General features: G+C 39.7%; 4 protein-coding genes across 6 annotated transcripts in view; 2 read left to right on the top strand and 2 right to left on the bottom strand.

Annotated features, from left to right (window-relative positions):
- The window catches only part of LOC6650699, a 30,332-nt gene extending 25,323 nt beyond the window's left edge, over window positions 1–5,009 (bottom strand). Inside the window, exon 1 of the mRNA XM_023179945.2 lies at window positions 4,745–5,009. The gene's annotated coding sequence lies outside the window, so the exon portion shown is untranslated. The remainder of the gene's footprint in view (window positions 1–4,744) is intronic.
- Window positions 5,010–7,685: 2,676 nt separating this feature from the next.
- Window positions 7,686–9,589, bottom strand: LOC6650697 (integumentary mucin C.1). The gene is made up of 5 exons (XM_002073128.4): window positions 9,275–9,589; window positions 9,144–9,213; window positions 8,772–9,066; window positions 7,999–8,654; window positions 7,686–7,936 (listed from the first exon to the last, which is right to left on the bottom strand). The coding sequence occupies exons 1-5, from the start codon at window positions 9,368–9,370 to the stop codon at window positions 7,743–7,745; spliced, it is 1,311 nt and encodes a 436-aa protein (XP_002073164.2). The 5' UTR covers window positions 9,371–9,589; the 3' UTR covers window positions 7,686–7,742.
- LOC6650564 (wiskott-Aldrich syndrome protein homolog 1) lies at window positions 9,577–11,770 on the top strand. The gene is made up of 3 exons (XM_002073127.3): window positions 9,577–9,769; window positions 9,830–11,338; window positions 11,400–11,770. Exons 1-3 carry the CDS (start codon window positions 9,592–9,594, stop codon window positions 11,567–11,569), a joined length of 1,857 nt encoding a protein of 618 aa, XP_002073163.1. The 5' UTR covers window positions 9,577–9,591; the 3' UTR covers window positions 11,570–11,770.
- A 307-nt stretch (window positions 11,771–12,077) lies between these two features.
- Window positions 12,078–13,685, top strand: LOC6650563. 3 transcript variants are annotated; one of them, XM_023180280.2, is made up of 2 exons: window positions 12,078–12,196; window positions 12,318–13,685. In XM_023180280.2, exon 2 carries the CDS (start codon window positions 12,328–12,330, stop codon window positions 13,537–13,539), a length of 1,212 nt encoding a protein of 403 aa, XP_023036048.1. In that variant the 5' UTR covers window positions 12,078–12,196; window positions 12,318–12,327; the 3' UTR covers window positions 13,540–13,685. The 3 variants fall into 3 exon arrangements, with proteins under 3 accessions (XP_023036048.1, XP_002073162.2, XP_023036049.1); XM_002073126.4 differs by having other exon boundaries at window positions 12,315–13,685; XM_023180281.2 differs by having other exon boundaries at window positions 12,284–13,685.
- The last annotated feature ends 300 nt before the right edge of the window (window positions 13,686–13,985 follow it).

Genomic DNA, 13,985 nt, shown 5'->3' with positions numbered 1-13,985 from the left:
TTTCTAATTAATTTCAATTAAGTGACAACGACAAACTAAAATTCCAAAGATCTATAAGTCATAATAAAAACAAACCCTGAAAGGTCTTAGTTTTCTTGGAAGTCCAAACCTGTATTCATATTTGATATACGCTTCATACAACTATCATAAATAGCTTATTAGATAGCTGTAAATGTCTGTGCAATAACCGTAAATATATATCAAAAATCATAACTCTCTAAAACGTCTCTTTATCCCTCTCCCTCTCTCTCTCTCTCTCTCTGTCTCTCTCTGAGACTGTACTATTCTAAAAGCAATGCTAATGATTACCTAGACATCAATTAACATTCTTAAAAATTGATTGTTAATTAATCAAATCGAATTCAATCTGATGGCTAGCTATTATAAGATTACCCTATCTCGCTCTACCTCTCTGTCTCTCTCTTTCCCCATATGCCTTGATCCGTCTAACAATAATAATGCATTAGCAAATTCCCTACAAGGGTATCACAAATACATTTAAAAACCTTAAAAAAAGGTGCCAAGTGCTGCTACTTGTTTGTTTTTTATTTTCTTTGGCTGCTTAAATTGCCTGGCTTAAACTCAAATTCAAATTCCGAAATCAAAATCATGGCCATGGCTAATACTCGCATGCGATTTCACGTTTTCGGGTTTTCAGTCAAATCAAAACCAATGCGAGACAACAGCAACACAAACAGCAAGAGCAGCAGCAACAAATACGTACAACAACAACAACAAAAAAAAAACCATAAATAAATAAACATGGCTGAATAAATGAATATTAAATGGCCAAAGAGCTACGACAACAACCACAACAAATACTAGAAACATGGCCTAAAGGCTTCGACCTTTAAATACCCAGCAGTTGTGGGTTGAAAATTCAATAATGTTGCTAACTATTAATGTTGCCATGTTGCTAGCCAGTCATGTCAACTATGTTGCTAGGCAACCGCCAAATATATGTATTACTTTTAATACCAAATTTGGAAGTACATAGTTAGTAACTATTTTTCATGCTTTACTTATTGACTATCATAGCGAAAAGAAAAGTACAAGAATATCATTTAGAGGTATGCAAAAACCCTTCACTTCATACATACAGGGTATAAAGTGCAAAAAAGCGAACAAAATAAAGTAAAGTAATATAAATGAATGGTACGCCAAACGATATTCGATATAGTCAAATAGCAGCAAATGTTTGCATGTTTGTTTGCCTTATCAATTTGCATTGAGTGTGTGAGTGTGTGTGTGTGTGTAGGGAAATGAGGGTGACTATATGTGTGTGTGTGTTTGTGTGGGTGTGTGGTGGGGAAAGAAAAACTAAACTCAAGTTGAAGTTACCAGCCACATGCAACGACAAAAAGTTACTTAGAAATTTGATTGACGCCGATGACGACGTCATCCGCAAAACATTTGAAAACTTGAAACTTGGCCTAAGGTTTCATATTTGTTGTTGTTATTTTTTCGTTTTCCTCTTTCTGTTTTTTCTCTTGCTCTTTATGCTGAAAGCCGCCCACGTACAGTAAAAACCAACAACAACAACAATAAAGAGATACTCTTACACACACACACACAAACCACGGGAGCGGAAGCAACAGCTTTGACACAACCATTCAATTGACGAGTGTAGAAGAAGGCGGCGGACAAGGGAAAGGGCGTGGCAGTGCGTTGTGACGGCGTGAGAGAGAGCAACAACATCAAAAACGGGCAGCGTGGCAATGACAAGCTTTGCGGTTCATAGTTACATTCAGCCCTCCCCTTCCCACTAAACAACTCGTTTTTTTTAAAGCACCGTGGTTGACTCTAAGGTTAAAGCAACTTGGCTAATAAATAAAGAAATTAAAGCTTTAAACTCGATATGTTCTTGCAAAGATTTCAATTGTTTGGCTACGAAAGCTTTTGTCAGAAGTTAAGTATTTTGCAAAGTGCTCTGATATCGAAAAACCTGGGATATTAGGCAATTCTAACACAATTTATAGGTGAATATACATATACCTATCTATAGCATCGTTCAAAAGCCTTATTGAATAGCACTCAAATCTTTGTCAGATTTTCCACCTCTTTAGTTAAATTTCACCTCTCCAGCCTAAAAAGAATCGTTGTAATAACCGACTTACTATCATTTATAAATATTTAACTGATCATTAATATTAAATTAACCAACATCTTGGATTTCGAAATCTTCTCTTAGGCAATTTGGTTCCACTGTGCCTTTTGTGCGCTATTGTCATTTACTTTGTGGCAAGCAATTACATGCGAGAAGCCAAGCGGCAGTTGCTGATGTTGATTTCTGCTGTTTGTTGTTGCCGTTGCCTATGGTTCTTTTTTTTTTTTTGCCTCCCCAGACTCACTCCCCCACTTATCCCAACGTCTTTTTTGAAGGCGTGGCCCAGTTATTCGTTGTTGTGGCTGTTGTTGGTGTAGTTTTTGCCACATTTGGCAGACAGAAATTTGTGTCAAGCCGACGACAACGTCGACGACGACGGCAAAGAACATCTTTTTGGGCGCTACTGCGCGAAAACATGCGTAAAAGTAGCTGCCAAACTGCCAGCTTTTTGGGCCCTTTCTAGCCTAGATGACTCTGCAACCGCCACACGCCACCCACCACCCCCCATCGCACATTCAACCCACTAGCCAACATGCCTTTAGGCGCTGAAATTAAAACGACGCTAGGCAACAATAAACCAACAAACACAAACTTTGTTTTTGGCGCAAAAGGCGTGAAGAAAAGGCTACGATAAGTGTATATATGCCTTTTGGTTTGGCAATACAGACAGACAAGAGGGCGGAGTAGAGCCTTTTGCGAAGGGGAACGGAATTGTATGCATTTAACAACGGTGTTGACAGCAGCATCGGGCACTGGCATCTGTCAAACATGTCATACGCAAAATAGCTTAACTGTCATAAAAACAGAGGGATGGAGATCGTAAAACGCTTTATGACAAACCCAGAAAGGAGAATGAATTGGAATTTTGGGTGGTTTGTTTGGGCGGCATTGACGTCGATGCGGTGAGGCAGAGGTGATGGTGAGGTGGGCACATATGGCAAATGTGCGGCAGCGTTTATGTCTAACAAGTGCTAAACGGAGGTAGCTCATTTGGGAATGTTTGTTTTTGGGAAGGGGGTTTTTTTCCTTGATTGACAAAAGCTAACATTTGGCAGACAAACATTTACTTACTTTCAAAATATTATTTAAAAATATTTGATTAACTATTTGACTATTTAAATATATGTAGCTAAATACAGAAAACTAATTGGTTAGTAAGATTATAAAAATTAAAGAGCATAAAGGAAATTTTAATATTTAAAATATGTTGCATACTCGAAGGAGTTCGAAGAGAATTCCTTTTCCTTTTTTCTTGTGTTTATCCCTTTGAAATTCAAATTGATTTGTTTTTTATTAAAAGAGCTGCCATTCGAGTAGTTTATGTGTAGTGATTTTTGGTTTATTTCACCATGTGCAACTGCAGATCGAACTCGATCTAACTTGAGAGATAGGATAGTTTAAATCTCAAATTATAGTCGCAATTTTAATTTTTCAAAAGCGGGCACAGCGAAGCGTGACAGGGTTTCTAGTAAATATATAAAATTCTCTTTAGCTCTTATATATATTTATTGGGAATTTTATTTTTTGTGGGGGTTTTCAGTCCCCATATCTTCCCTCATGAAAAAAACGCCACTCTCACTGGGCAACAATGGAGAGTGCTCAGTAGGTGCGGTGTAGGCACATTCTTACTGAGCCAAAAAAATGCCTTCATTATGTTTGAGATTTGAAATTTCTTGTTGTTTTATTTGATTTATTTATTAACTTATAAATTTTATCTCCCACCATCGCGCTCTTTTATCTCTCTTATCTTGACTGGTTGGCTCTCTCTCTCCCTTTCTGTCTCTTTCTTTCCTCCATTCATCTCATCTTCCTTTTTTTGCTCAATGGCTGTTTCTTCTTCTTCTTGTAGTGCCCGGAACGAACGCCAACGCCTCATAGTTCTTTTTTTTCCTTTTCTTTTCATGTATGTGTATGTGTGGGCGTATGGATGTATTGGTTGTGTGTATATGTAACGGGGGGTTGGGGTAGGAGGTGTGGATTTTTAATAATAGCCACACACAGGCACACACATACACATAGACGCATACCATTTGAAAGCTCCCTCTGGAGCTGGAAGAATGTTGCACTAAAAACTTCAACGCCCGCACTCTGGCAAATATCAAACATCAGCAACATCAACATCAGCAGCAGCAGCAGCAAAAATCACAAAAACAAATACAAAAAAACTTTCATTCCGTGAGTGTGTGCAATCCCCTTTCCTCCCCCGTCGAATCCCACAATACATCATGAGGGTAAGAGATTTGGGTGTATAGCTAAATGGGAGGGGGGAGGAGGTTGGTAGGTACTGCCGCAATAATGCTCATGTTGTCTGCGGCAAAACAGAGAATAGGGCAACATTTATGAGTAACCATGTGGGGGGGTGGCGAAAGCGAAAGAGAGACAGAGAGAGAGAGAGAGAGAAAGGGAGAGAATAGAGAAAGAATTGCAAAGAGCGAAAGGCAAAAAGCAGGAAGTTTCTATAGTTTATTTCTTTTGCACATAAATTTTTGCATTTCAAACAATTGAGCTTTATTTCTTTGTTTTTGTTTATTAAATTTTATTACTGCTAAAATGTTGTTGCCACTAAACTCAAATGTGATGATGACAACAAGCAAATGCTAATAGAAAAAAAGCACAACAACAAACACACTCACATACCTCTTGCTTGCGGCTCCAACGGACGCCACCGCTTGTCTCCACTTCTAGCAGCAGCGACGGCGACGACAGCAACAACAACAAATAATAATAATAATAATAAAGCACTGCAACAAAAACTAAACGAAACGCCGACACGGGCGTGTTGATTGCCAACGGGGGGGGAGGGGGGCGTGGAGGGTGGGGCGTAGGCGGCTTCACAAAAATGCACTGCGCGTTGACGACACTTTTTTTTGTTGATTTTGTTTAAATATTTGAATATGAATTACCTTAGCGAAACTTTTAAACGCGTTAAATAAAAAACTTTAAGCTTGAAATCTGAACTGTTTATCCACAGCGTATTTAGCACTATTTATGCGAAATCAGTTTAAGCATCGAATTTATTCTTATATTTTTCAAAACTTTTTTGGATTTTTTAATTCAAATCGAAATTTAGTAACCGTCCGACCGTACAACCGCTCACTTCGAAAACAAAAACAACAATATCAAAAAAAAATTCGCCGCAAGTGCAACAACAACAAGACCGAATTCGCCCGCGCCGTATAAAATTGTATACTCGCCGTAAAACATGAGTATTCGCCTTAACACTCATACCAATGATGCCAACTCGAACATGTTGGCACCAGTGTTGTCATTTTTTGTTAGGCCAAAACAGCTGAATCGACTCAAGAAAACAGCTAAAAAAAGCTGAATCTCCGGGGAAAAAAGTCGAAAAAAGCTTCCTTATCGCTCGTATAATATTCTCTCTGTTCTATTTTATTTAGACAGCTGGGCGGTAGCTGGTAATGAAAACAGCATTTGTTTTCTCGGTGCAGTCCATATCTAAAATTTTAGATAAGCTAATTTCTAATTTAAAAATATATATAAATATAAACCTTATGCTTAATATAGCGTTTAACGTATCAACGCTCATCCTATTTCGGATTTTGGATTTAACCAAATTCACTTGGATAAAAACTGACCAAGGCAGTGACAATATTTGAAGAGCAACTAAAGCCAGTTCATGAAATCTGCAGTTTCCGCCAGAATCCCGGTATTTTAGTACTTCATTGCCTAAATTCATAGTACTGACGTTCAATTTGGTCAATATTGGGAGTATTAAAATACTCCAGGATTGGAGTAATGCTTTTGTTTTTGATTTTCAAGATGTTTTCAACAGAAAAAGATCAATCTGTTTTAATATATTAAAGTTGTCCGGCAATCTAAAATTGACAAAATTGTATTTATAACAATTAAATACAAATAATTAAATATTTACCTTTGCTTCAACCGTTTGACCAGCTCCAATACAAAACCCATGCAGCATTCTCTTAGATTTTTTTCTTCTAAGGATTTAATGCTCAATGCTTTGATTTCTTTCTCAAAATCATCGCCAAATGTGATAGAAACAACTCACCAAATTAAGAAAAAGTAAAATTAAAAAAATATATATTTCAATTTGCTAAAAAAGCTAGAATTCCCGCCGCCCGCTGTTTTCAAATTTTTCCCGCAATCTCATTTCCAAAACAGCCAGATCTGTCTGGAAAAAAGCTGAAATGACATCAGTGGTTGGCACGTTTTAGTTCTCTTTGTATTTTCGCCGCAAAGAGTGAATATTCGGCCTAAAAGTTTAACATTTGGCGGTTCTGCTTACAGTATATGAAATCCCCAGAATTTTGAAGTTAATAAACATGGAAAATGAAATTGGAGGTCATATTTTTTGAAATTGTAATTTCAAATTTGTTGTGTTTCGTGGAGTAAAAGTATGGTGGATTGTTGTAAAAAATTGCGCAGTCTTATTTGTCAAATTATATATTAAGCGACTGTGTTAATTTGTATGCACTCTTTTGCACAATTTCGTGATACACTTTATTTAGGGAACATAGATTTAAATGAAGTAAGTAAGCCAGTAAAGCAAATGTTTCAACTTTATTAAACAAATGCATTTTACAAGCATATCTTAGTATCTCGCTCACTCAATCATACGAGCACCCTAGAGCCCCCACCAGCCAACGGCCAACTCCGGCCTTATGGAAAAACATTTATATGCATAACTCGACTGTTTTTTGTCCGATTTTAATCAAATTTGGTATTTTGCTAGATATTAGTATTAAATTTAAGTGTGCCAAATTTGATTGCATAAGGTAAAAAATACGGGAGATAATCAAGTTTTTCAAATTACGGGGGCATTTTCAAAAATGGTGTCTCTAGCTGGAATAGTTTTTGAGATAAACGCTTTTTTTAAATTGCGGAGGCGGAAAGGGACGTGGCAAAAATTTGAAATAAACTTGATCACTCTACATACTAAACGAGTCTACATACCAAATTTGGTGGCTCTAGTTCTTACAGTCTCCGAGATCTAGTTGTTCATACGGACAGACGGACGGACAGACGGACATGGCTAGATCGACTCGGTTGTTGATCCTGATCAAGAATATATATACTTGGTGGGGTCGGAGATGCATCCTTCTGCCTGTTACACACATTTTGGCGACTTTAATATACCATTTCACCTTATGGGTGTATGGTATAATTATGCTAAAATGCAAGAGTTTTGGGTTTTTTTCGAATTTCTGCCGAAATTTTAGACTATACTAAAAGCTTTCAGTTAAAGTTAATCCATTACCTTTTATCTTTTTAATGCATCGTAATAATAGTGCAAAATTAAAATAACTTATCGAACAATTAAAAAAGCGCCTAAAAGTATGCAATTTGGTAAAATTTTACACTTTTCTAGGAATAACGAGAAGTTAATAATCCTATTGCAAACAAAAAATCAAAGTTAGTCTTACAAACCTCTCTGCGAAATTTCAATACGCTAGCATTATTGTAGGTTATGCTAAAAATGTTCGACATCTGGATCAGTAGGCAGGATTTAAATTCGTGACACACCAATATATTTCGCTTGAGATACTCAAAATTATTGACCGTTATTAAAAATGGATATTCGATTTGAAATTGTCTTGAGATTTTACATATTTAATAAAGGCAAAATTTATAACAAGTAATGTAATGTTTCATCTCAATGACATTTTTCGGTACACCAATTCCAGATGCAACCATCGCGTTTGTTGCAGCCAAATCCACCTGGATATAGAGCACAAAACTCTTCCGAGTTCATGAATTCACAAATGCCAGCGGGACAGAAATAATTGTAGCAACCAGCTGAACAAGTCTCCCGTCGATTGTATTTACAGCCAGAGCAATTCAACATATCTAAAAGTTTTCAAAATACTTGGATAAAACTGAACTTCCAAAAACACATATTCATCACTTACCGCCCTCCTTGCACTCGGGTGTGGAGCAAACCAATTGTGGAGGATTTGGAGGCATTATCAGAAATGGTGGATCGTCACTTTCGACTATATGCGGAGGCTTCAGATAGATAATGGGCCGTGTACAGACCTTTGGATCGCACAACTTCAAGTCACGACTGGAACACACCCAATTGGGGGCATAATTCCGACAGATTCTCGGCGACTTGACCAAACAACAACCAGATGGAGGCACTGAATCGGGATAAGCTTCTGTGGTCGATGAAGTGGTGATCGTCGGCTCAGTAGTTGAAATAGGAGGCAAGTACCAGGATCCCCCTCGTGTTGTGGTTTCTGTAATCGGAGATGGGGGCAATGTTTCTGTCTGGCTTGGGGCCAGAATATTGTGCTCTATCTTATTGACATTCTCTGTGACAACCGTATATTCATGACTATTGTGAATAACATTGTCGATCTCCAATATTGTTGTTATATAACCGGGAGGCTGGCAACGTTTTCCATGCCAAACAGTTCCAGTGGGACAGGCGGGTGATAGACAGCGACCGGCGTAGTATTCTCCTTCGGTACAGACTATTTTTCGGCATTGTTCGTTGAAGAAAATTGAGCCTGGAGGACATCGGACTTGTTCATCGGGTGGCGGGTCGACAATGGGTGGTACTACTGGAAGGGGTTCCGGAATAGGTTCTTCGGTGGTGGTTGTAGTTGTTGGCTCTTCAGTGGTTGTTGTAGTTGTGGGTTCTTCGGTGGTTGTCGTCGTCGTTTCTTCAGTAGTTGTTGTTGTAGTGGGTTCCTCTGTGGTTGTTGTTGTAGTGGGTTCCTCTGTGGTTGTTGTAGTTGTTGGCTCTTCAGTAGTTGTTGTTGTAGTGGGTTCCTCTGTGGTTGTTGTAGTTGATGGCTCTTCAGTGGTTGTTGTAGTTGTGGGTTCCTCAGTGGTTGTTGTTGTAGTGGGTTCCTCTGTGGTTGTTGCAGGCTCCTCTGTTGTTGTTGTAATAACTTCTTCAGTTGTGCTTTCAAACGGACATGGCAGTGGTTCCTTTCGATAACACAATCCATCCGACTTAAGATAATATTCTAAATATAAACGGAAACACGAGTATAATTATTACGGCTATTATTATTCATTCACAGATCGTAATCATAATGCTTACCATCGGGGCATCTGTTTATTGTGAAGCACAAGCCATTCACATATTCATGACCCTCGGGACATGTTCCCAACTATAAAAATCAAAGCACAATATATTTTTAAATGACTAAATAAAGCCCAGTCCAGCCTTACCGGACCCGTGGTTTCTATCTGATAACCTTCCGCCAAACGTAGGCTTCCCAAAATTGCGCAAATCAAGCATAACCAACTGAAATGTTGGCCAAACATTGCGAGTTCCAACTATGATCTTCTGCTGTCTGAGAATGAATCGCGACTAAGTAGCACCACTAGAACTAGCACCACTTGACGGCCAAACTAAACGCAAAACATAATTGTCCCTGTACGGCGATAACCTTTCAGACAGATTGGGGTGATGCTGCTTCTCAGATTAGCGTTGAGATGAGAGAATCTCCGAGCGCTTCCGCAACATTTGCTTAGTTTTAATCGGTATGTCCGCCTATCAAGTTCTGCTGCTGCTGCTGCTGGTGGCCTTCGCCTTGGCCAGAGCTCAATGTCCAGTGAATACAATCTACATAAATTCTCAATGTGTGCCATCATCCTGTAATCCCCCCAGTATCCTGCAAAATGGAATTTGTGTCCATCCAAATGGCTCGCAGTGCGGAAATGGTAAGTGGAATTGTGAAATTAAAGTGAAATTTAGAATTTGATTTGCTGATTAACTTATAGGTCAAGTTTATGTGAATGGAGGCTGCTCCAACATAATTATCAACGTCTATCCCGGCTCTGGCGGTGGACAATCAGGCATTGGTTGGGTACCACCCTCTGGACAGGGCCAAAATCCTTGTCCTAATCAACCTGTTGGACCCTTTCCTTATCCTCCTAATGCTGTTCAACCGACTCCAAACAATCCTTTAACACCAAATGGTCCCACTTCTCCTGTTCAACCGAATCCTTGTCCAAATAGTCCCGTAACACAGATTCCTCCTACCTTACCCTATCCCTATCCAAATAATCCCGTAACTCAGGTACCTCCCACTTCACCTATTCAACCGAATCCTTGTCCAAACAGTCCCGTAACTCAGATTCCTCCCACTTTACCTTATCCTAATCCAAATAATCCTGTTACTCAGTTTCCTCCCACTTACCCTGTTCAACCGAATCCTTGTCCGAACAGTCCTGTAACTCAAATCCCTCCCACTTCACCCTATCCCTATCCAAATAGTCCTGTTACTCAGTTTCCTCCCACTTACCCTGCTCAACCAAATCCATGTCCAAATAGTCCCGTAACACAGATTCCTCCTACCTTACCCTATCCGTATCCTAATAATCCCGTAACTTCGATTCCTCCCAATTTCCCTGTTCAACCAAATCCTTGTCCAAATAGTCCCGTAACTCAGATTCCTCCAATTTTACCTATTCAACCAAATCCTTGTCCAAATGATCCCGTAACTCAGATACCTCCCATTTCACCCAATCCTTGTCCAAATGATCCAGTAACTCAGATTCCTCCCACTGTACCTGTTCAAACTACTTCTCCCACGATTGAGCCAGTTCAAACGACTCCCTCAGCACCCGTCGGTCCTACAACCGCTGAAAGTGTTCCAGAAGTAACATCTCCCGAATCTAAGGAACCTCCAGCAACTACACCTCCACCGGCGCCACTTATTCGTTGTCCCGAGGGCACAATTCAACTGAATGGCAAATGTCGCCTGGTTTACTGTAGTTCCGGGACTTATTCAAATGGAGGCTGTGTCCAGATCAGTTGCCGACCAGGCACCATCTGGACTGGCCAAAAATGTGAGAGACCCAAACCCATTGAGCTAGGACCTATCCATCTGGAGAAGACAATCATTAATCCAAAAACAGATGCGGGAGCTAATGTAGTTATTCACAATGTCAACAATTTAGTGGTAAATGCCTCAATTGCTCTGACACCTGGAGCAGCCGTCGATTCCGAGGAATACGAAGATGATGAGGATGAAGTCGAAAGCTCAAGCCCTGCTCCAGGAACAGGCACCACAAAATGTTGTAATGTAATTGCTCCCCGCATCTGTCGGAGTCAAGTGGAGAATGTCAATTGGAAATGTTTCAGTCGCACTCAACAACAATGCGGAGACTTTTGCAGTGCCTCGAAAGTTGTCCTAAAACCATCCAATGTGACCACATGGTACGATGGTGACGATGAAATGCTGATAATGCCACCAAACTGGCAGCAACCGCCCCATCCAACCACAGGTAGGAAGTAAAGCTCTGAAAAAGAAAACATTATAATCTTCATTCATTTCATCTCCTGTAGAACGTCGCGATTGTAGCGGTTGCGCCACGGGTTTGGTGGCCACCTGTTCCAGCTATTGCTATGCCTATCGATGCAGTAGCCATAATTGTGCCTTCTATGATCAGGAGCAATTTTGTCAACAGTATGCCGGTAAAGTGGGATGTCGGACCGAGGATGGTTGGTTTAAATAAGTGAAATTTGTTCAGAACAAAAAAATTCTTTTACTTCACATGGAAATTGTCGTTTTCGGGTTTCATTATTTTTTATCAATCATAATCAAGAATAGATAAAATTCTCGAGCTATGCTTGTATGTAAATTTTGCTGAACCTTTTTTTTATAAATTCTATATATAAATCCCTAATCAATTAGACGCAGCTACTCAATAAATGTTCAATAAAACTAAAGTGTTAAGTGATTAAATTCACAACAAAAAAATCGAAATAATTGCTAGATATTTTCGGAGTTTTTGATGAGTGAAAGCTTTGGCACATACTTACCTTTTCGCTCTCTTCCATAAGGAATCTATGGTTGAGGTGATAGAGGTACATAATCAATTTTGTATTTACGATAATGTTATCTAATCGATAACATGTTGCCTTCTTTTTTTTACCATTTTGGCAAAGTTATTTTCTGTATTTTTGTATTTGTGGTGGAGGTGCAGAAAGCGAAAAGCTCTAAAGGCTATTGCAGTAGAGTAAAAAGTTTCCCCATTGTCGGACGTCCATCGAGGTGTCCGCTAAGAAGGAACATAACATAGCACCCGACCAACATTAATCTTAATCATCTAGCCATACTTAGAGACGACTGTCAAGCGAAGGTAAGTTGACATTCTCGAGCCATGACGTGTAATTGTCGGCCTTGGGGATTAGGTTCAATTACCGAATGCCAATTAAATCATCATAAGAATATTGTTCTTATCTTATCTCTGACACCAGCAGCTCCAATGAAATGTTGACAATCTTAGTATTTGGTATTATGCTGTTGGTGGCACCAACATTCTCAACGGACGCCACCAGTGAGACGGTGAAGGATCAAATTGTGGTCCAAACCCCATTGCAGAACTATGAGAAACCCACTTTGCGTGACTACGAGGAATGCCAGAATAATCGTGAATCCTGTCTAGATGTGTGTGCCGACAGTTTAACCTGTCAATCCGAGTGTCCACTCTGCCCGGAGTTGCATGAGAAACCTTTGGTGGTTCAGGGTGTCAATGACACGGATTTTGCGGTACAACCTGTTGCCCAAGTGCCACTGAATACCACAAATATCATACGACTAACGAACGAGATAAATAACATTATCAAACACGATATACAGAATCGAAACGAGGTCAATGTGCAAGTCCAGCAAAATGTCTCTCATATTGGTGGACGTTTCGGCTTGGGATACAATGAGCAGGGTCCTTGCTGCTATGTAGTGCGACGCTCAAAGGAATGTGAGCACAAGGACAACTGCAAGGAGCGTAGTCGGCAGCGGGTCTGTGGCGAACGTTGTCAGGCACGAGTAATGTTGGCCCGCCGCGTAGTCCAATGCGATGTGGAGCAGCCTACCGAGTGCCATGAGACAGTTGAGTATGTGCCACGGCGACGAAAGTCTCATAGCCGGCATGCAAAGAGAACAACCGAAGGCAATCGCTGTCGTTACACGGGCAATGCCTGGCCGTATGTTTCGTGTCAGGGCGAGAATGTCCGTGTTAAGCGTGCCAGTTGCCAACGTTGCTTGGAGCTGCCTTATGGATACATTCTACAGAATGGCCTACCCAGCCAATGTGCAGGCTGTTTCCAAGGACAGTTTATGGGTCCTGTTATGCCCATGCTTTATATGCCATATGCTCCCATTCAGAATCCAAATTTCGGCTATGATTACGAGCAGACTGGGGACGAAGAACCGCAAGTGGACAGCGAACCTAATCCCGATAGCGGTTGGATACTGGAGACACAAAAATGCTTCGATGACAACAATCAAATGGTAGATTGCCCCAAACCAGATGAAGGCAGTGGCGATGGTGATGTGGATCCTCCAGCTCACTTGGAGAATGGCAGCCAGAAAAAGGATGATGACGATGATTACGGTGTAGAGGTACAGCGACGACGACGACGTCAAAGTCGTCGGGAATTCATGCGTTCCTCCTACAGTAAACGCAATTCTAACAGTTTTTGAGTATTAGTACTTAATAAATATAATATTAATAATAATATACAACAAATTTGATTTGTATACAACATGAGATTTCCCACAACACTATCCTAACCACACACTCATTGTTCAAGAATTTGTTTGCGAATAAAATAATTAGTCTGCTTCTTTTTTTCAAAAAACCAAACCAAAAAAATTGAAAATCTGAAAGATTCACAAGACAAAAAATTTCCGTTTGACTAGATAGATAAGTATATACTGTAGAAAAACCTTTAAGTTATATTCATTATGATTCATCAATGACAAACTTGAAGCTTTATCAGATATTTACAATATGAAATCATTTAACAATGATCAGATGAAATTTTGACGTATGTAGGTGAAAATAAGATAAGAATTCAACGTTCATCAATTTTCTACATCAAACCTACATCATGCAACAGGTTGGTTGGAACAAGTTCATCAATCTG

The sequence above is a fragment of the Drosophila willistoni genome, chromosome 3R, assembly GCF_018902025.1.
Source record: "Drosophila willistoni isolate 14030-0811.24 chromosome 3R, UCI_dwil_1.1, whole genome shotgun sequence".
NCBI lineage: Eukaryota > Metazoa > Arthropoda > Insecta > Diptera > Drosophilidae > Drosophila > Drosophila willistoni.
The sequence above is the reverse complement of the archived record's forward strand: the minus strand, read 5'-3'. Positions and strand labels throughout refer to the sequence as shown.

Excerpts from the sequence above, each read along its gene's own strand:
- LOC6650697 (XM_002073128.4), bottom strand. The coding sequence starts at position 9,370 with ATGTTTGGCCAACATTTCAGTTGGTTATGCTTGATTTGCGCAATTTTG. Across the intron at positions 9,067-9,143 it reads AATAAACAGATGCCCCGATG|AATATTATCTTAAGTCGGAT; the intron begins GTAAGCATTATG and ends GTTTATATTTAG. Across the intron at positions 8,655-8,771 it reads ACAGAGGAACCCACTACAAC|AGTACCACCCATTGTCGACC; the intron begins AACAACTACTGA and ends ACCCCTTCCAGT.
- LOC6650564 (XM_002073127.3), top strand. The coding sequence starts at position 9,592 with ATGTCCGCCTATCAAGTTCTGCTGCTGCTGCTGCTGGTGGCCTTCGCC. Across the intron at positions 9,770-9,829 it reads TGGCTCGCAGTGCGGAAATG|GTCAAGTTTATGTGAATGGA; the intron begins GTAAGTGGAATT and ends ATTAACTTATAG. Across the intron at positions 11,339-11,399 it reads ACCGCCCCATCCAACCACAG|AACGTCGCGATTGTAGCGGT; the intron begins GTAGGAAGTAAA and ends CATCTCCTGTAG.
- LOC6650563 (XM_023180280.2), top strand. The coding sequence starts at position 12,328 with ATGTTGACAATCTTAGTATTTGGTATTATGCTGTTGGTGGCACCAACA.